The 20,930-nt window shown below is 44.2% G+C and overlaps 1 protein-coding gene across 3 annotated transcripts in view; it reads left to right on the top strand.

Annotated features, from left to right (window-relative positions):
- HTT (huntingtin) overlaps nucleotides 1-20,930 on the top strand; it is a 142,687-nt gene that overhangs the window by 11,850 nt on the left and 109,907 nt on the right. For all 3 annotated transcript variants that reach the window (XM_045990446.1, XM_045990439.1, XM_045990429.1), the window contains exons 2-6: nucleotides 1,626-1,709; nucleotides 11,570-11,690; nucleotides 16,569-16,628; nucleotides 16,997-17,076; nucleotides 18,902-19,040. In XM_045990446.1, coding sequence (XP_045846402.1) covers nucleotides 1,626-1,709; nucleotides 11,570-11,690; nucleotides 16,569-16,628; nucleotides 16,997-17,076; nucleotides 18,902-19,040 — 484 coding nt within the window. The remainder of the gene's footprint in view (nucleotides 1-1,625; nucleotides 1,710-11,569; nucleotides 11,691-16,568; nucleotides 16,629-16,996; nucleotides 17,077-18,901; nucleotides 19,041-20,930) is intronic.

The raw sequence follows: 20,930 nt of genomic DNA, 5'->3' as shown, positions 1-20,930 counted from the left end.
GTAGTTTTGTCTCTCCCAGGACATGCTAGAGATGGAATCCACCGCTGTGTGGCCCAGAGTCTGGGATATTGACACTCACCTTGTGTGTGGTAGCATTCTGCCGAGCAGTGCTCCATCGTGCACTTGTGGGTCTTTGATCGTCCGTCCACTGGGTGAAGGATATTTGGGTTATTTCCGCTGGAGCACTTTTGAAGTGGGTGGCTCCTGAGGATGGGAGGTGAGAACCTTCTACCTCTTGTGGTCCCTTAGGGACCCAGGCTGCTCCCATCCTGTTGGTTCTGCAATCTTCTTGTCTTTATTTGCACAATCAAAACCTAGGTGTTAGGCATGTTTGTTCTAGTTGGAGGGACTAGATGGGGAGATACCCAGGGTAAGCCGGTGAGGTGAGGCTTCCATTCACATTTCATCTGTGAGAAAGAAGGTGTGTGTCTCTCACTACCTGCAGGGAGGCTAAGGAATGGAATTTCTAATTGGGGGGCATGTGTCCAAGAAGGAAAGATTGGTGTTTGTGCGGATGACGAGCAGAAAGTCTGCAGTGTTAACTTATTAGTAAAAGTCCCGTTCAGGAAAGAGACCAGTGGGAAAGACACACTCACCAGTCCCTGTAATGATGGACCCCAGTTGGCCAGTCCTTGGGAAGCCCCCCGCCCCTCACTTGCCATGAAGGAGGCGTCTCACTCAGGCCCTGATTCTTTTCTTGTTGAAACCCCGATCTGTTCTTTTTGGCTTCTGGTTCATCCTTACCTCTTTTCTTCTCCAGCCACATCTGAAGTGCCTTTTGGAGGTGTTGCCTTCATTGGATTGTACAGTTTGTAATAGCCTTTTCCTTCAGACACACTTTTTGGAGCCTGAGGGTTGCCCTGGGGATGAAATAGTCACAGGTGTTCACAGGTTAGACCCACTGCCCCTTCGATAATATAATTCCCTCAAAAACTAGTAGTCTTCCAGTTTGTTTCTAGTACAGTGTACTGGTAACCACACTCAAATACTTCTCTGAATATAGTTCTTCAGCCTGGTTTAATTTTGGGGTTCCTCTTTGGATCATCTCTCTGTCATCTGTTTTGAAGGTTACATACCTCAAAGGCATCTGAAGCTGCAAGTTTGGTTGGGAAGCAAGTCCCTTTACTCTGATCTTGAGCGGGCTGTTTGTCTCCTTGTGTTGCCCCAGAAGTCCTTGCAGGAGGCTTCTTCCAAGCTGTCTGGGTGTAGAAGCAATCAGTCTCTCCCCGAGAGCATGAGGTCTGCCCTCAATTACAATGTGATTTTGAGCAGTGGAGGCAGTTTGGTATGAAGAATAGGGATGATGCTGTATTTCCCTGAATCCCGTGCCCCCTGCATTGGTGTGCTCTTGGACGAGTCACTGTCTGCACTGCAGTTTCTCCTCTAAAATGGGAAAAACGGGTGCATCAGTGACATCACTTGACTTTTCTGTGGAGACCTCTAGTTCAGGAAGCCTTTGCTTGAGCTCATCTGTGCCTCCTTGAGCTGACCCCAGCCCACCCCCCAGCGTGGAGTGTGGTTTCTCCGTGGTGGTCTGGAAGCGCTGTGGAATGAGTGACTGATGCGTGGACGTCAGTGGAGTGGCTAATTCAACACATACTCACTTCTCCTTTGTTTTCTTTTAGAAAGAAAGAACTCTCAGCCACCAAGAAAGACCGTGTGAACCATTGTCTGACAATATGTGAAAACATAGTGGCACAGTCACTCAGGTAATTGCACTTTGAACTTTCTAGTAAAAATTGAGACTCTATTTTTGTTCCTAATGGGCTAGAATATTCTTTGTCTCCCCAGGTTTCTTAAGACATTTAAAGCCCCTTTTCTCATATTTCTGGCTGTCACTATAAGAAGTCATGTTTCTTTTTTGTAACTTACAAACAACAGTTGTAATCATTATGATAATTGAACCGGGTGTTTATATTTACTTAGCACTCTTGCTAACTGTGAACACTGAAAAATTTTCTGGTTGGTATTTTTACATTATTGCAGTAATCGGAACAACAGGAGACTGTCCAATGACATGTTTTGCCTTTGCTTTTCATTGGCATTCTGCTGCCATTCAGGCATGCCCAGCCATGGCTGATGCCTGCTCACCTGTGCGTGGGGATCGTGGGGGCCCTGGGCAGTGGACTAGACCAGTCTCCCTTGCTTCATGTTTCTTTTCGGGTGAACTCAAGGCACCACCTTCTTTTGGGTCTTTGCTAAGTCTCCGCATTCTCTTTGCTTTCAATTGTCTGTCTTTCTAACAACTGTTCCTAGAGACTGTGGATGGTAAGTATTTTAGGCCTCTTTCTAGGCCTGAGTAGGAGACAGGTGTGCCTATTTCTTTTTTTTTTTTTAAGACTTTATTTATTTATTTGGCAGAGAGATAGAGATCACAAGTAGGCAGAGAGGCAGGCAGAGGGAGAAGGGGAAGCAGGCTCCCAGCTGAGCAGAGAGCCCCATGCGGGGCTCGATCCCAGGACCCTGAGATCATGACCCAAGCCGAAGGCAGAGCCTTAACCCACTGAGCCACCCAGGTGCACCATGCCTATTTCTGAATTCTGCTACTTGATTGGATATGGGTGAAATACTTCTCTCCTCGCTTTTCTTTCTCGTGGAATAAATAATTCATGTTATTGTGCTGCTTGGAATCTGGAAAGAGTTCTCTCTAATCTGTTAGAATACTAATCTTGATGGAAACTTAGTGACTCAGTTATTTTTAATGGCACCTTGCATTTGTATTTTATATTTTCAGTGTGACTTCTCATATAATAGTTTGTTTTAGCTGAACTTGTTCCATCGTTTGGGAAATGTGCTGGATGATTTCTGTTTCTCTCTAATTTGTAGAAATGTGGGAAGCAGATGAAATAACAAATGAGAGTATGTGCTGAAAATAAAAATTCTAAGTTAGCATGCTGTTGTAGAAAACAACACTATGATAAAAGTAGGGGAAAAAAAGCTTTGAATTCCTTTTCTGCTCCTTAGAAGCCAGCTGATTTTGGATAAATTTAACTTCTTTCCATCTCTGTTGCTGCATTTGTGAACTGTAAGTCCTGATTTTTAGGGTTCTCGTGAGATCAGCTGACACTGCGTATGTGTGTTTGTTAGCCATGTGGGAGCGAGAGCTCTCTACAGTTGTGACAGGTCTCGTCCAGAGCTCTCAGGTATCACAGCTTTCATGCGAAGTGACTTCGATCCCTGACAAATGTTTGCTGTCCTGCCGCAGAGTTTTGCTGCTCTCACCTCCAGCATCCAGCAGTCCAGGAACATTTCACTGTGAAAGCTTACGGATCCAGAGACAAGCTCTTTTCCACTTGCAATGCTTCCTGTTCTGTACTTACGCAGTTTCTTTTGACCATTCTCAGTGGAATTGATGTCAGCTTAGATTTTCATACTAGAAAAGAATGTTGGGACATCTTAGGATTGGTTTGGCTCTGTTTGCCATCTTAAATCAAAACGGTAGCCATTAGTGGTTTTAACAGTGGTATATTTCTTCTGTTTTTATGGAGTAATGCTGATAGTCATACTTCTTGTTCTGCAGAAGGACATGTTGATGGAATGTTTTATGGATCCAGAGAGATCATCTCTGGTGTCATCAGATCAAAGAATAATTTATTTTTAAGATGCTTTCCATACTTTGCAGGAATTTCAGAGTGTGGAGCTCAAGTAGATAATATACACACACACAAGTTTCATGAAATCTTTTTTTTTTTTTTTAAGATTTTATTTATTTATTTGACAGAGAGAGAGAGATCACAAGTAGGCAGAGAGAGAGCGGGAAGCAGGCTCCCTGATGAGCAGAGAGCCAGATGCAAGACTTGATCTCGGGACCCTGAGATCATGACCTGAGCCAAAGGCAGAGGCTTAATCCACTGAGCTACCCAGGCACCCCTGAAATCTTTTTTATAGCTGATGTTTCCTGTGATCTCTCCTTGAATATAAATATAACTAAATCTTTGGTACATTTCTGTAGGTTCTGTGATATACTAACCTTAACCAGTGGGGTTATTTCAGTGGTAGCTTCCGGAGTTTTTAATGTGGGAAGTCATCTAAAACTTCATGGATATTGTGACCATTAGTGTACTTCGGCCCCCAATTTGGTGGTCTAACTTACTAGTTCCTCAATATGGGTCAGCATCATGGTCATCCAGAAAAGTTGTCAGAAGTACAGTAATGAAGATACCTCACTGCCCTCTTTCCCAAACACACTTATATTTTCTGTTCACATGTGGTCTGGGAATTTGTTCTTAACAAGTCTCCTCTCAGGAATACCTAGGAACCCTTATCTAAGCGTGTGCACCTTCATAAAGTGGTTGGGTAAAAATATACAGAAATCTTTAGGTTTCCTATATATTAGTGTAGGTCAGTCAGAAAATATCAGGGTTCAAGATCCAATCCACAGTGGCGCCAACATAGAAAATTTCAAGGAACTGACAAGAAATACACAGAAAATATGTGGACGGCTGTTGGCTTTCCTGAAAGGTTTAGTTGACTACATTGCTTCCTAAATGGAAGACTTTATCATAAAGCTGAATTTTCTCTAAATATATCCGTAAATTTAAATAGCCTTGATCAGAATTCTAGTAGGGGTATTTTTGAACTTGTTCACCTGCAAGAATAAATACATGAATGTTACAAAGAAGATTTGACAGGTCAGCAGTATGGTGCGAGGTGATACAAGATTAAGTTAGCTGTCAGACATGAAAGAAGGTATGGGATAGAAAGGAGAGTGTATGTGTGCATCTCTGTGTGTGAGTTTATGGTAAAGATAACATTTTGTATCAGTAGTGAAGGGATGGGTTATTGAACCAAATGACTTGAGGAGAATTATGTCTGTGCCTCATATTACAAACAGACCTAAATGTCAGGTCGATTACTTAAATGTAAAAAAAAAAAAAGAAAAACTATTATTAAAAAAAAGGATTTTTGATTTTAGGAAGAGGAAGGCTAATAATATAAAGGAAAATATTGTTTTGACTGGAATATAGTTCAGTATATAAAAATCCACCTTAAACTTGAAAGTAAATTCAACTTGGGGATAGTATTGACAGCATGTATCTCAAAGGTTTAATAGCTGTATAAAGAGCAATTATAAATCATTAAGGAAAAGACTATCAGCCTAATAGGAAAGTAGGCAAAGAACATGGCCAGGTAGTTCAGAAGGTAAGAAATATATGTGGGCCAGTGAACCTGATAGCTGATATGTATTTTTTGTTTCCTGTGGGAAAATATTCATATTTACCAGTCAGGGGAAAGAGACTAAAACAAAAATAAGATTAGCTTCTATCTGTCAAATTGATAAACATTAAGAAATACTAAGGATTTTTGTCAGACATGACACAACCTTTCTTTAAAGGCAGTTTGACAAAAATATCAAGCTTCAGATGGTCATCTTTGTGGCAGTGTCTCCTGAGGACGTTATTCTTGGGAAAATGTGTGATGATGTCAGTGAAGTGTTGTTCATCCATTAGAAAATTAAAAATAGTCTTAATGACTTATTAGTTGGGGAATTGAAAAAGTAAAATACACTTATAGAAGGGAATGTTAATTAACTTTATAAAAGATGATTGTTAGAAATGTGTATTTGTGATTAGAAAATTTATTAATACTATATTAACAACTTAAGTTTAAAATACTAAGAAAGATATTTGCTCTGGCTAAGATAAATACCAAAGACAGATTTACTTTCCTGCCTAAGACAATTGATAATGGGTAAAATATATGTGATAGCGGTTTTCCAGACATTAGGCGAAGAGCAACAGCAGTCCTCGAAAAATGGAAAACTAGTGTGGGAGCCATATGACTTCTTCCTATTACTGTGTGGAAGGAGTCCTGTGGGGAGGGGAAACCCAGGCAGAGCCGTGGGGCGCATTGTTAAGGAGACAGAGCTGTCAGCTACAGCCAGCTGGGGAGAGTCCCGGAGAAGAGAGCTGCACAGAATGATCCCTGGAGCCTGTGGAGGGACTGATCCTTGAGTCTTTAACTCCTATGGAAGTGTGGGTGCCTGTGGCTTCCGGCTGGGGTAGGATCACCTGGAAGGATTAGGAGGAACACTTGCTGGAGTTCACACCTGTTCACACCAGCCACGGTGGACAGGTGTGCTTCCTGGGCCTTGGCTGGGGTGTACAGAAGGCTTTGCCCTCATGGTGGGGCTAACTTAGCCCTGAACTAAGATGTTATTCTAGTCCTGCCTGATAAAGCTTACAGGCATAACCTGAGATCATACTCTTTCATAGTAACATAATTGTTTCCCAGAGCAAAGCTCAAGAGTGTTTATAGGAATTCAGTAGTATATAGTGCCCAATGAGGTAGAAGTTACAGGATCTAGCATTCAGCCAAAACTTTTCAGGAGTGAAATAAACAGGAAAATAAAATTCTTAGGGGTCAATTGAAACTGACTCAGAAGTTGGACAGATGGTAAAGTTTGTACAAAACCATGAAAACAGTTCCTTTATTTTATGTACTCAAGAAGCTAGAGAAAAGATGGAATGTGTTACGTAGAGACAAGACATTCAAAAGAGCTACGTTGGGGGCACCTGGGTGGCTCAGTGGGTTAAGCTTCTGCCTTTGGCTCAGGTCATGATCCCACAGTCCTGGGATCGAGCCCCGCATCGGGCTCTCTGCTCTGCAGGGAGCCTACATCCCCCTCCCTCTCTGCCTACTTGTGATCTCTCTTGCTGTCAAATAAAAACATAAAATCTTAAAAAAAAAAAAAAAAAGCTACGTTGAACCAAGGTGAGAGTGCCTACAGATTTCTTGCTGGAAACCATATGTGCCAGCAGTCAATGGGGCGTCATTTGTAAAGTTGTGGAGGGAGAACATTGTTCGACTGCGTAGCCAGTCAGTCTGTCTCTCAAAAACAGAGGTAAAGACAAGACCTTGTCACGTATGCAAAAGCTGAAACAGTTTATGTCCAGCAGGCAGCTGCTCTAAGAACTAGTAGAGAAAGTGTTTCTGGTAGAAGAAAAGTAAGATCAGAGAGGAAGCTGGACCCACACAGAGGATTGGAGAGCCGGGAAGTGGTGACCGTGCCACGTGACTGGAAGACTTACCCCCTTGTTTTTCATCTCTTCAAAAGTTAATGGATTGCTTGCAGCAAAAACAATAACCATGGATTTTGGGGCTTTATGACAGGCGGAAACAGAATGTGGGACAACATTAGCATGAAGGCTGTTTCATAGCTCGTGGTTGGCCGAATAGTGCCTCTGCCCCCAGAGATGGCAGGTCCTGATCCCTGAATCCTGTGTAAATGTACCTCGAAGGGAAAGGGTCTTTCCGGGTGTGATTAAGTTAAGGGTTGTGAGATGGAGAGATTATCTTGAGTTGTCCTGGGGCACCCTAGATGTAGCCACATGTATCCTTATGAGAGGGAGGCAGAGGGAGATCTCTCTCTCTCTCTCTCTCTCTCACACACACACACAAGCACACACACGCACATGTGTGCACACGTGGCAACATGAAGATGGAGGAAGATAGGCATGGAGATCAGGCCATAGGCCAAAGGGTGCCAGCCACTGCCATACTGGAAGAGGCAAGGAGCCCTTCTCCATCGGAGTTTCTGGAGGGAAGTACCTTGATGTTTGGCCCAGTGATATTGATATTGGCCTTCTGGCCTCCAGAACTGAGAGAGGGCGGACACCTGTGGTTTTCAGCCACCCAGTTTCTTTCTTTCTTTCTTTCTTTCTTTTTTTAAGATTTTATTTATTTGACAGACAGAGATCACAAGTAGGCAGAGAGGCAGGCAGAGAGAGGAGGAAGCGCTTTCCCTGCTGAGCAGAGAGCCTGACTTGGGGCTCAATCCCAGGACCCTGGAATCATGACCTGAGCCGAAGGCAGAGGCTTTAACCCACTGAGCCACCCAGGCACCCCTTTAGCCACCCAGTTTCTAGAAGCTGATTACAGCAGCCCCAGAACCAGTACTGTTTTGTGTTTCTCATGCTGTATGTGAAGTGGTGTAATACCATTAAGGCAGACTGGGGTAAATTAAAGATGTAGGCTATAAACAGGACAACAGTTGAAAGCGCAACAAAGAGTTATAGCTAATGAACCAGAAAAGGAGATAAAAGGGGTTCCTAAAAATACCCCAAAAGAAAGCAGAAATAGGGAAAAGGCAAATAAAGAGCACCTGGGGTAAGAAGGAAAGAAATAGTATGATGGTAGATTTAAATCTGCTTACGTCAATAATGACATTAAACAGAGAGACAAGTTTTTTCACATCTGAGAAAAAATCAAGACCTTGCATATCCCGCCTACAGTAAACCCATTTTAAGTATAAAGGCGCAAATAGCTTAAAAGTTAAAGAAGGTGGCTGACCACGCTAGCTCTGATCACAGGGAAGCTGGGGTGCTTGTGTTAACATCAGACGGGGGACTTCTAAGTAAAAGCTATTACCAGAAATAGGATGGTCACTTTTATAATGATCAAGGTATCTGGTTCATCAAGGGAGCATAACAATCCTAAATGTTTATGTAGCTAAGGACAGAGCTTGAAAAATACATGAAGCAAAACCTGATTGAACTGTAAGGAGAAACAGAGCTACAATTAGAGTCTGATTTCAGTAGCCTCTCTCAAGCATTCTTAGAGCAGCAGACAAAATCTGGGTCTGGAAGACTTGAACAACACTACCCACCCATGTGGCCTGGTTGGCATTTACAGGCACTCTAGCCAGAACAGCAGAAGACATGCTTTTCTCAAGTGCTCACAGCACACTTGCCAAGAGAGACCCCCTGGGCCATACAACAAGTCTCTAAGTGGAAAAGGATTCATACACAAGTATGCCGTCTGACCTCGATGGTATTACAGTGGAATCTGTTCTGGAAAGATAGTCTGGAACACAAGTAACTCATTTCCACATGACCCATGGATCACAGAGGAAGTCAAAGGGGAAATCTGAAAGCATTCTGAATTGACCAAAAATAAAAGCAGAGGATTTTGAAAGTTGCGGTATGCTGCTGCAGCATGTCTGAGGGAGGGTTGCAGCACTCGGTGCCTATCGTAGAAAAAAAAGGAAAGGTCTCAAAGCAGTGACCTCAGCTTCCATGTCAGGAAACATGATAAACAAGCGCAGACGAAACCCCAATTTAGCAGAAGAATGGACATCGAGAGCAGAAGTCAGTAAAACAGAAAACAGAGAAGTCTGTAGAAGCTCAATAAAGCCAGAAGTGAGTTCTTTGAGAATGTCTGTAAGATTTATCAGACTGACCGACCAGGCAAGTAGGAGAGAAGTCACACATTACCAGTGTCTGGAGTGAGGAGGATGAGCTTAATATGGGTTCTGTAGATATTGACAGGATTATAAGGGAGTATTAGGAACAACTTATGCAATTGTTGGACAATTTAGGTGAAATAGGTTTCATGACAGACACATTTTTAAAGTTCTCTCAAGAAGAAATCTGTAACCTCATTAGCCCAGTGTCTGTTTTATTTATTTATTTACTTTTACTTTTTTTTTTTTTTAAGATTTCATTCATTTATTTAACAGACAGAGATCACAAGAAGTCAGAGAGGCAGGCAGAGAGAGAGAGAGAGAGGAGGAAGCAGGCTCCCCGCTGAGCAGAGAGCCCGATGAGGGGCTCGATCCCAGGACCCTGAGACCATGACCTGAGCCGAAGGCAGAGGCTTGAACCCACTGAGCCACCCAGGCGCCCCTTATTAATAAAATTTAAAAATCAATATTCAGTCTAGTTATTGGAGAATTTTTATGCATGGTTCGAAATGGTATCTGAACTTGCTTTTTTCTTTTAATTGAGACATGATTACCCATGACAGGTGAGTTTGCGGTTGGCAGCTTGTTGGTTTGATGCGTGGACGTACCACAGTGTGAGGCCACAGTAGTCTTAGCTGACACCTGTGTCGAGTCACAGGGTTACTGTTTCTTTTCTGTGTTGACAACAGGTAAGATCCGGTCTCTTAGCAACTTTGAAGTTCATAATCTAGTATTATTGATTATAGTCACTATGTTGTGCATTGGATCTTCAGAACTTGTTACTTGCAAGTGAACCTACTTTTATAAAGTCTAAACACAGATAACATACCACTGATGAAAATTTTGTGTTTGAATTGGGATGTGCTGTAAAAAAGATTGTTATGTCTATCAATAATTTCTTCATATTGATTACATATTGAAATAGTCATATTTTGGATATGTTGGATTAAATGAAATATATTGTTATATTTATTATTTTTAAGAATTTGTTTATTTGTCAGAGAGTGAGCACAAGCAGGGGGAGCAGCAGGCAGAGGGAGAAGCGGCTTCTGCTGAGCAGGGAGCCCGACATGGGTCTTGATCCCAGGACCCCGGGATCGTGACCTGAGCCGAAGGTGATGCTCAGCTGACGGAGCCCCATAGGTGCCCCTAAATGAAATATGTTACTAAAACTAATTTTACCTGTTTCTTTTTATTTTTGATGTATCCATTAGAAAGCACAAAGTCAGGCCTGTAACTTGTGCTGTGCTTCTGTAGCTAAGTGCTTCTTTGGGCGGCATTTGAATGCTGTGCCCACCTCTGGGAGGCCTTTCCTGCTTGTAGATCACAGCTGAAGTCTGACATGCTGCTGGGTGGCGTGTTTTGTGTCTTGCTTGTATTTGTCAATCATTGCTAAGGTGGTCCTTTGGATTCTCTTAGGCTTGTGTTTCTTCTGACTTGTTGGTAGGAATTAGGACATGGTGGAAAGGGGGCATTGACCCCCATTTCAGAGTATTCCAGGCTGAGATGGTAAAACAGCAGTTGGATTTTGAGGATTCAGAAATAACAGCATTATACAGGGGCCGTATTACTGGCTTTCAGTTCTCTGTGGTGCTGTGAATTCAGTTCCTCGAATGTGGCCCGTCAGCCTGTCTCTGTCTTGACTGTGTTCAGCCACGTGGATCGTGACAGCCCAGACCGGCTCTCTCATTCAGACATTTAAAAATCATTTGCAAGCATTACGTAGTCTCTAGTCTTCGCAGGACTGAGCTAGAGGAGCAAAACCACAGCCTGGCCGTGGTCGTGTGTAGTCTACGGTGCAATATGGCCGTGCTTTGGAACACATCGAAAGCACGATTTAAAAGGCGTGACACAGTTATATTGGTTTATTGTGGTCGGGATTCCAAGCGTATTGTAAGAGTAAAAGTAACCTGTTGGCATAGAGCAGGGGGCTATCTGGGAGTGAAGCAGTGTCTTTTTTGCCTCTCTCTCTTTTTTTTTTAATTGAGTTTCATTATGTATAAAACAGTTCTTTTTAAAGTTTTTTTTAACAAAACCCTTAAAAATTAAATTTGTATTGCAAATACAATTTCTTTTTTTAAATAAACTTTTACATTTTAGGATGGCTTTAGATTTATGGAACAATTGTGAAGAGAGTATAGAGAGTTCCCCTGTACCCCACATTCAGTTACCCCGGTTATTAGCATCTTACATTACTATGGCATATTTTTCACAATTAATAAATCAGTATTAATACACTTATCGACCTTCATTTTTTCATAATGTTGCTTTTCTGTTCCAGAATCCCATATAGGATACTCAGATGCCTCATTGCATTTTGGTGTCATGTCTTCGTAGGTTCCTCTGGGCTGTGACAGTCTCTCTCTCTCCTTTTTTTTTACTTAGAAATTCTCCAGAATTTCAGAAACTTCTGGGCATCGCTATGGAACTTTTCCTGCTGTGCAGCGATGATGCAGAGTCGGATGTCCGAATGGTGGCTGATGAGTGCCTCAACAGAGTCATCAAAGTAAGCCCATGAGCCGCGCTCTCTGGGCCAGACTTGTGGCTGGGGGAGTAGCTGTTAACGTACCTTCCTTCTGTCTCAAGTGCCACGGTCCCTCTGGATGTTTGTGCTTGTTTCATCTGGTGTGTGCTTTAGTGGAGCTCTGTATCTGCCTGCGTGCTTGCTACCCCTGCTCTGTCTGCGTCGTGCATTGGTCACAGGGGCACTGCTGGGGACCACTGGGTGTTCTTGGGGAAGATGTCACTAAGGCACCAACTTTTGTTTGGGCAGAGCCTAGAGCAGCCATGAGGCCCTGGGAGGGCAGGGGATGGGTTAATGGACTCCCATTTTTGGTTTCTGTATGGTGTGTCTGGACTCTTTTCCTTTGTCTGCTCCTAGAACAGGATGGCAGAGCCAGAAAGCCAAAGCGCTTGGGCCACAGGCGAGCTAGGGAGCGGGGAGGGAACACCGTCTTCTTCCCCTGCTGCTTCCTGAGGCTGACTTTGGGGCCAGGACCACCAGAGCTTTAAGCTCCTGTTTTCTGCTGCCCTTGAAGATAAAATCCTTCTTCCACACTTCTTAATGTATTGGAAAACTATCCTTGTTTTTCTCATTCTGCCCTTCTCCTACTTTGTGTCCCAAGTCATCCTGGTCACCTTCTTCTAGGCCACCTTTGTCAGTGATGGGGCTTTCGGGTTGTTGTGTGCAGACTCATAGCACCCCTGCTGTTGGGGCACCGGTGTTGAGGTTAGCACTGTACGTCTCTCCAGATTGCTTTTTCCTTGTTTCTTTCTCTGCAGGGATTCTTGTTTATTGGACCTTTCTAGTTTTCTTATTTTTCCCCTGCGGCTTCCAGTTCCACCCCTGAAATTTAGATAAGTCTTGGAGAAGAGCCTGCATCTCTTCATTTTCCTTGCAGGATTAGTAATCCTCACATGGCCAGATAAACCAAGGACTACAAGCTAACATAGATTAGTGACCATTTCCCTTCTCGTTAGGATCTCAAGAAACAAAACTTCTTTGGAGTCCTTCTCAGGCCTTTCTCTGGAGAGTGGTTACGTTTCCCATTGGCCAAGCAGTTACCCTTCCTTTCTCCTTCACAGGCCCTGCCTTCCTCAGGAAGAGGATCACTCCTCCTTCCTGCTCAAGGAGATTGAGGCCCTCTGCCAAGCAGATAGGGCATACACGGATTTTGGAGTCAAGGAGACCTGTGTTTGAATCTTGCCTCACTGAACAACTTTGGGAAATGTATTAATTCTGTGAGCCTCAGTTTCCTTCCCTGCAAAGGGAATCAGACGGAGTGTAGTGGTGTATGTGAGCGTGTGTGAGGATCAAAGGCGGTGTGTTTAGCGCCATCCTGGCCACTCAACTGGTCCTCTGAGTGGTGAGAAGGACTCTTATTAATAATGAGTCTTTTTTTTTAATGAAATTCAAAAAAATTTACATTTTGTATTTATAAATATATTGACTTACTTATGTCTTAGAGAACATCATGAACCGGGGGAGAGGGAGAGGGAGAAGCATTCTTCCCACTGAGCATGGAGCCCAATGGAGGGCTCGATCCCAGGACATTGAGATCATGACCTGAGCTGAAGGCAGATACTTAACTGATTGAGTCACCCAGGTGCCCCAATAATGAGAGTCTTATATTCTCACCCAAAGAGATTGCAGGGTGTAGAACACCAGCTGCACTCCCTCTTCTGTTACACAGACTCTTCGGTCTCCTGTCATCCAGGGGTCCTTCCCCCCCACAGCGTGTTACTTGGCTAGCCACACTTTCCGGGCTCTTCTCACTGCAGCCTCCCTGCCCGCTCAGGCAGGAGCAGCCTTAGGGAGGCCCTCCTCCATCTGTAGGTAGCTGCCTGCTCTTCTGCTTTTGCTGGCACTCCCTGCTTTTGTTGGCACCCCACCTTCACCAGCAATTTACGGCCAGCGGCCCTGTCCTTCCTCTCCATGCTGGTGACCGGTTTGTGATACTCACATGCGTGTGGGGTCCATGTGTGTAGGGTCCCACAGCATATTTACAGACGGTCTTTTTCAGTCATGTTTTCTTCTCTTCAGGCCTAAATGTCCTTGCTTGCTTTATTTATTCCTACTGGCAGGACCAGACTGGGTTTTTTCTGATGTTTTAGTTCTTGAACTTGTTGCTTAGGCTCAGAATACCTAAAGAGGGCACCATGCCTTGCTTCATGGCAAGAGAGGGATTCAGGAGGGCAGAGGAAATAAATAGTATGACCTCAGACTGCTCTGATGTTGGCCATTGGACATGTAGGCTTTGTTCTGTTTTCAAGCCTTTTTTCTTTAGTGACGCATTTCCAAGAACTGCTGGATTGAATAGCTTGGCGTACGTATGGTGGTTGTCAGCTGTGACCCTGGGTCATAACTTAAGGCCAGAGTTGTCATTCTGGCCATCTTCCTGCCCTATTTCCCCTATGTCAGGCCTCCTGGTGCAGAGATTCCTTGGCTCAGATGTCAGGGAGGGGCAGGAACACAGATGTCACCTGGGAATCAGGTCCTTGACTTTTTTTTTTTTTTTTAAGATTTTATTTATTTATTTGACACAGAGAGAATGAGATCACAAGTATGCAGAGCAGCAGGCAGAGAGAGGGGGAAGCAGGCTCCCTGCTAAGCAGAGAGCCCGATGTGGGGCCTGATCCCAGGACCCTGAGATCATGACCTGAGCTGAAGGCAGAGGCTTAACCCACTGAGCCACCCAGGTGCCCCAGGTCCTTGACTTTTATCTTCTGTTGTGTGTTGTTACATGCTTCTGATGAGACCAGACTCATGGCCCAAGCCAAGGGGACATGTTGCTTTTCATTTATATAGGAAAATGCAGTGGGGATCTGATTCAGCCTGGTAGTGTGCTCCTTCCTGCTCAGGTGGGGAAGCACATTCAAACAGAAATCACTCAGGACATGGCACTGAACTCTAAGTTCTGAGAGACGTTGGTAAGTCATCATGGCACTCCGGAGACTGAGATGTCTTCTGTCTGGGAGCCAGAGAAGATTTCTTGGAGGTGGTGGCTAGTAGATGAGTGAGGAGATTAGAGATCCTCTTAACTCCCGCAGTCCCCTGTCTCTCTGGGGGCTCCAGGAAGCCTCTGCAGGCTCACAGAAGAGAGTGGCTCTGGTGTGTGCCCTAGGAGAATGGGAAGCATTGAGGGTCGGTTCAGGGGGCTTGGCCTTTATTTGGTAAATAGGAGCTCTCAGAGATTTTAAAATAAAAATATTTATTTATATGAGAGAGAGAGAGAGCATGAGTGGAAAGAGGTCAGTGGGAGAAGCAGACTCCCTGCGTAGTAGGAAGCCAGATACAGGACTTGATCCCGGGACTCCATCATGACCTGAGCTGAAGGCAGTCACTTAGCCAACTGAGCCACCCAGGTGCCCACTCTCAAAGATTTTTGACGTGGTCAGTGGAGTGCTTTATTTAGGAAGAGTAACCTGGTGATAGAGTGTGGCCTGCCTTAGAGTAGAGAAAGACCTGCGTACTGAGAATCCATGTGGGAAGCGGAGTAGTCCTGTCCTGGGAGAGTAAGGTCTGAGCGAGGATGGTGGCTGTGGGAGGGGGAGCAAGGAGGCGGAGGTGGGCTGTCAGGAGCTCTACCTGGCATCTGAGTGGGTGTGTCTGCTTTGGTGAGGAAGGGATTTGGGGGCAGGGGGATCAGATTGCTATCATGCAGTGACTGGGAACCCTGATTCTGTGCTCTTATTAGGGGTTTGAGGTTTAGTTTTCTCTTGTTATAAAGAAAGCTTGAGATTGGTTTCTAAAACAAATTGAAATAAAACTTGGATATGGCTTCTGGTTTTATTTGCAAAGTAGCATCTTTAATATGTTTGTTTCGATGTGCTTGCTTAAGGATTTAGTACAAACTGAAATTGAAGAGTTAGGATTTACACATTTCTGAGACACTGTTATACTTCAGAAGCTCCCAAAGGTGCCTCTGCTTTTGGTTTTCAAAATCACTGATGATGTAGTGATGAACTACGTCGGTAGATGAACCCATATGATTTTTACTATGAGCAGCTCAGGTTGTAGACAGGATGTGCTCTCTATCACATGAAACAAGCTTGGTTTGCAGCTTGGTTCTGTCTTTCCGCTCTTCTTGGTGGACAGGCCATCATTGGCAGTACCATTTCAGAGGAGAGGGTTCCTGCGGGCAAGAGTGGGGGCCAGGAATCTTTCCTCTCCCTTCCTTCCATCTTGAGAAACCCTCTCAAACATGGGCTCTGCCACTAGTGGTGGTAGCCCTTGGCCATTCTTGTTGGGTTGAAGTTCGCCTGGTGGCCATCAGTTTTGGTTGGGCCCAGAGGTGAGCAGGGATGGGGGCACATTCTAAGGAGCACGAGGCTCCTTACTGTTGCAAGTTCTGAACCACGGGGCTGGGAGCACCCGCGCATCGAGGGAGGACCTTCCGAAAGGACGGTGGCTCTGCCCGCCAGAGCGAGGGGCTCTGGTCTTCCAGGTGTTCTCATTGCCCTGCTGGTGCCGCAGACTCCAGGCCATTGTTGATGTTGGGTTGTCCAGCAGTGTGCACTTCAGTGAAGAAGGCAGACCTTTCAGGTGTTTTCTCCTCTCCTCGAATGTTAAGATTTAATATAAGAGCATTAGAATGAATTTGGGCCATCTACCATTGGATTTCAGTATCTTGGCGGATTTCATTGTACATCAAGTTAAATTCTTTCCCTTCTGTTTTTTTGTTCGAGTGGGTGACCTGTGTCTGGTTTAATCAGTGGCTGCCTGTATGTATGTGCTTCTTTCTCAACGAGCAGTTTCTTAGCTTAGTTTGCTAAATTTAGTTGCTAAAATTCCACTTTGCCCCCAGGTTGAAATTTTAGTTGCCTTTTCGTTTTCTGCCGGGCTGGCGGAGTGAGTCTTCTCAGTCCTGGTGCTCTGTTGCAGGCCCTGATGGACTCCAGTTTGCCGAGGCTGCAGTTAGAGCTGTATAAGGAAATCAAAAAGGTAGGCTTTGACGTTTTCTTACTGAGCCAATGGTGCTGCTTCCCTGGATTGAGCAGCATGTGTGAAATCTTGTCTTATTTACTAAATGGGAATATTAGACGGAAATGCTTCTGGTAAAGTACACTTCACCACTTTATTTTCCTTCACAAGGTTCCTCTTCACTATTTATGAGATGGGATGGGAATTAAGTTTTCCGTCTTTGTAATTGATGCCCCGAGATTGTGACGCTTCTGTGGCAGTTACAGTTTACGTGGCTTTGTGTCAAACGTAGAAATAAGCAATCACATAAATGCTCTTGTTCCTATGAAGTCCTTTCGGAGTAGCGTCTGTGACTCTTAAGCATGACTCACCACTCTCATCCCGCTCAGAACGGTGCTCCCCGGAGCCTGCGCGCCGCCCTGTGGAGGTTTGCTGAGCTGGCGCACCTGGTCCGGCCTCAGAAGTGCAGGTAAGTTGTGCACTCTGGAATATTCTGTCTGCTGGGGGCGGGGAGGGGCAGCGCCTGCGGCTTCCTTCCCTCTTGGCTCCGGTGTCGCTGGCTCAGAGGACTTCCCCGAGTTCTAATGTCATCTGCCTCTGCCCTCCAAGTGGCAACCCATGTTTCTTGGCTTGTCTTCCTTTCGTAGCACTTCTCACTCTGAGAAATACTCGGGGACACTATCAGTGTGCTTGTTTATTTTCTGTCAGCCCCCCTCCCCAAGAGACAGAGATGTGCGCCCCAGGACAGCAGGGGTCTCCCCTGTCTGTCCTCTGGTGCAGCCCAGCCCTGAGAGCCGTTTCGGCACATGCTGTTTGCTGACACGATGTTGTCACATGGTCGACAGTTGAGAACCAGTCTCATCATTGCTTACTGATATGCCTGTGTCTCTCACATGAGTTAAAACTGTGACTGTTAAACTGTGAATAAAATCTGACTGGTGGAAACAGTCTCTCCTCAATGGACTGAGAATCAGAAGACCCCAGTTTTCATCTGTGCTTTCCTTCTCCTTAAGCAGTAAAATTCACATCCATAGATCCTTGGCTGTGCCTCCGAGGCACCAGTGGAGGGGCCCAAACTCTCACTGTTAATAAGAATCAGCGATTTATCCCACTGAGTTTGAGTTTAGTAAGAATCTTAAGTGGCTGCTGTGAGATGCATCACCAAGGAAATTTCTTTTTATAGAACCTTTTTATTTTATTCTCCTTATTTTGAAAATTTCGTTATACTTCCAAAGCAACGCATCCCAAGTTCTCCACATAGCAGCCAGAGTGACCTTAAAAAATGTGATTGGCTCATGTCATTCCCTTACTTAAACTTTTTACTCATATCCCAGAGGTGTTCAGATAAATTGCAGACTCCTTACCTAGGCAGGTCTTGCCTCCAGTGGCCACCATCATCTCAGACATTCTCAGTTGACTCATTGGCCTGATTTTGCTTCTTCAAAAAGTCAGTCAGGTTTCTCTTGTTCGTCATGCCTGATTTATTTTTTTTCTGGCAAAATGGTCATCTCCTTAAGCCAGCCTAACTTTCCTGCTATAGTCCCAGGTGGAGACCTGCTTGTCTCTGCCACACGAAGGCGCCTGTCACGTTAGTCCTGTGTTTGTTGAGGGGACTCAGCCTTCTGCCCGGTGACTTGTTCTCCCTCATCGTGCACTGTCTGCGCCTCCTCTCTGGAGGGCCAGGTCTTACCTCTAAGGCCTTATTTAGTCTGAACCCTTAGAAGTATTTCCTTGCTCCCTGTTCAAGAAAACTTTTTCATTTCTTTTTTTTTAATTGGTATTTTCTTATCTACTATTTTCTAATTTAAAATATGAGTATTATACTGTTAAATTTTACTACAGACAATTTTTTTAAAAAGGATTTTATTTATTCGACAGACAGAGATCATAAGTAGGCAGAGAGGCAGGCAGAGAGAGAGAGGAGGAAGCAGGCTCCCCGCCGAGCAGAGAGCCCGATGCGGGGCTTGATCCCAGGACCCTGGGGCCATGACCTGAGCCAAATGCAGAGGCTTTAACCCACTGAGCCACCCAGGTGCCCCACTACAGACAATTTTTAAAACAAGCTTTTGAGAGTCCTCTGTGATCACAGGAGAAGTGAAGGATGAGTGTCTCCCAGCAGTTGAACTTAGTCTGCATTTAACCCTCCTGTTCTTTTTGCCAAGTTTTGTCTACTTTTTGTTAAGGACTATTTTGCGTATAAAAACTGGCTGTTCTCTACAGGTACTAAATAATGGCTTATATTTCTCACCAAAGTAGACCTGGAAGAATAACTCCTGTTCCTTTCACATATGCAGGCCTTACTTGGTAAACCTTTTGCCTTGCCTGACTCGAATAAGCAAGAGACCTGAGGAATCTGTTCAGGAGACCTTGGCTGCAGCTGTACCCAAAATTATGGCTTCTTTTGGCAATTTTGCAAATGACAATGAAATTAAGGTATGATTATTACCTCAAGTCACAAACATGAATGAGTCTGGTATGCAGTTAGGGCTTTCGGACAGGCAGTAATTTGAGAGTGCTTCTTGAGTTATACTGTGCTTCATGATTTAGACAAAATCTTTTCAATTATTTTGAAGCACACTAAAAGCGTTCTACTTCTACTTTCTTATCATTCGGTGAGAAGTCGAATAGGGAGAGGGTATACAGATGCAAATTCAAGAGGCAGTTTTCCAGAACAGATTGATTTTTGGGTGTATTAGACTGACTCTTTAATCTAGCTTGGGAGAGGTGCAGGCAGGAGAAGCCCACTGATGATGGCCTTGTAGCCGGTGGGGACCACTTGCCTTTTTGTTTGTTCTGTGCCTCAACAAGCAAATCAAGCAACCTCCCTACCCACATTCGTATTTTGTTTTTAATGTCCAGAAATTGTGACCCTGCCACTTAGTTTGAAGATTATAGATTCTTGACTTCCTCCTTTTTGTGGGTCAGTCCTTTGTGAGTGTTTACCTGCACATTTCTAGATAGCATGCTGTATAGCATGTATATTATAACTATGTACTGCTGTTTAAAAAAAAATTTTTTTTTATACTTTGAAAGATAAATTTAACCCTAACCCGGTTCTTAACTTCTTAATGTAGTTCTATCAGTGTTCAGTGTGACATTATCATGCCCAAGTAATAGTCACAACAAGTTATGTTCTGTTCTTGGATTCTATTTCTTGAACTTTTTAGTTTTTTGGGAGTAAACAGTTGCCTCTTTTTTATTTTGCTTGTTATTCTTTGGCCATTTATGTCTTCTCATACCTTCCAACAGCTTTGTAAAATGTGTCTCAGTGCAGTTCTCCACATGACAGATAATGTATTGGGTCCTTTTTCTCCACTGGCATCTTCTGTCTTAGAATTCTCTAGCTGTTTGCCCCAGTCTGATTCAGATGCTCTCTAGGTCTGAGGACTTTTCTTTGCTGTCCTCCTAGGAATTGTTTTTGGTGCTCTCCTGTTTGATGCCTGATTTCTGGATGCCCTGTTTTTACCTTTCTAGGCATACTCCCTTATTGTGATGGAATTTGTGTTACATTTTATTTCTATTTTCCTTTTCTTTTTTTCTGTACTTTCTAGATGTCCATCTTAAACCCTTCTGTTGAGTTTTTGTTCCTGCTATTATATTTTTAATTTCTAAGAGGTGCTTCTTGTGTTCAGAACATAATGTTTTCTGGCATCCTCCTCTTGCTTTGTGAATACACTCCTTATTTTCTAAGGATATCGATCACAGTTTTCTTAAGAACTTTCTTTGACTTCCGAATTGTCTGTTTCTTCTGTCTTCCCCTGTTCTCTCTGTTCTGGTCTTTCACTTCTATGTTGAAAGTTGTCCCTTTAGATTTGAGTGAGACTTTAAAAGCTTACTGAAAGCGTGTGTGTGGCAAGGTCTGTCCCATGGTGGGCTTCTTGAGGTGATAGATGGTGAGCCTGCTTTTCCACTGTGTCTCTTTACGTGTCAGCCTCAGTAAGCCTTTTCCTTTTGAGGTGGTCAGTATCTCTAGAGGAAGGTCGCTCATTCTCCTGCTTAGACGGGTAAACCTGGCTTTGTTTGTCCTTTAATCCTGGGATAGGCAGGGCCAACAGTATTCCTGGTCAGAATGCACATTTTCTTCATTTCTCTGTTTTCTGTCTGCGTCCCATGTCTGACCTTGGTTATGCCGACATCTCTGGAGATTTTCCCCCAGTCTTTTTGGGAGGTGGGAAGTAAAGACCACTTTCTGGGCCGGGGGAGAGGAGACCCAGGGCTGAGTGGCCAACAGCGCGCACCGGGGCAGACAGGCTGCTTTCCAATGTCTCTGGGGCCTCCTGAGCCTGAGCTGTTCTTGCAGTTCTGTGGCTTGAGTGAGCTGGC

Source organism: Meles meles, chromosome 2, assembly GCF_922984935.1.
Source record: "Meles meles chromosome 2, mMelMel3.1 paternal haplotype, whole genome shotgun sequence".
NCBI classification, from domain to species: domain Eukaryota; kingdom Metazoa; phylum Chordata; class Mammalia; order Carnivora; family Mustelidae; genus Meles; species Meles meles.
This window is presented reverse-complemented; position numbering and strand designations above follow the sequence as displayed.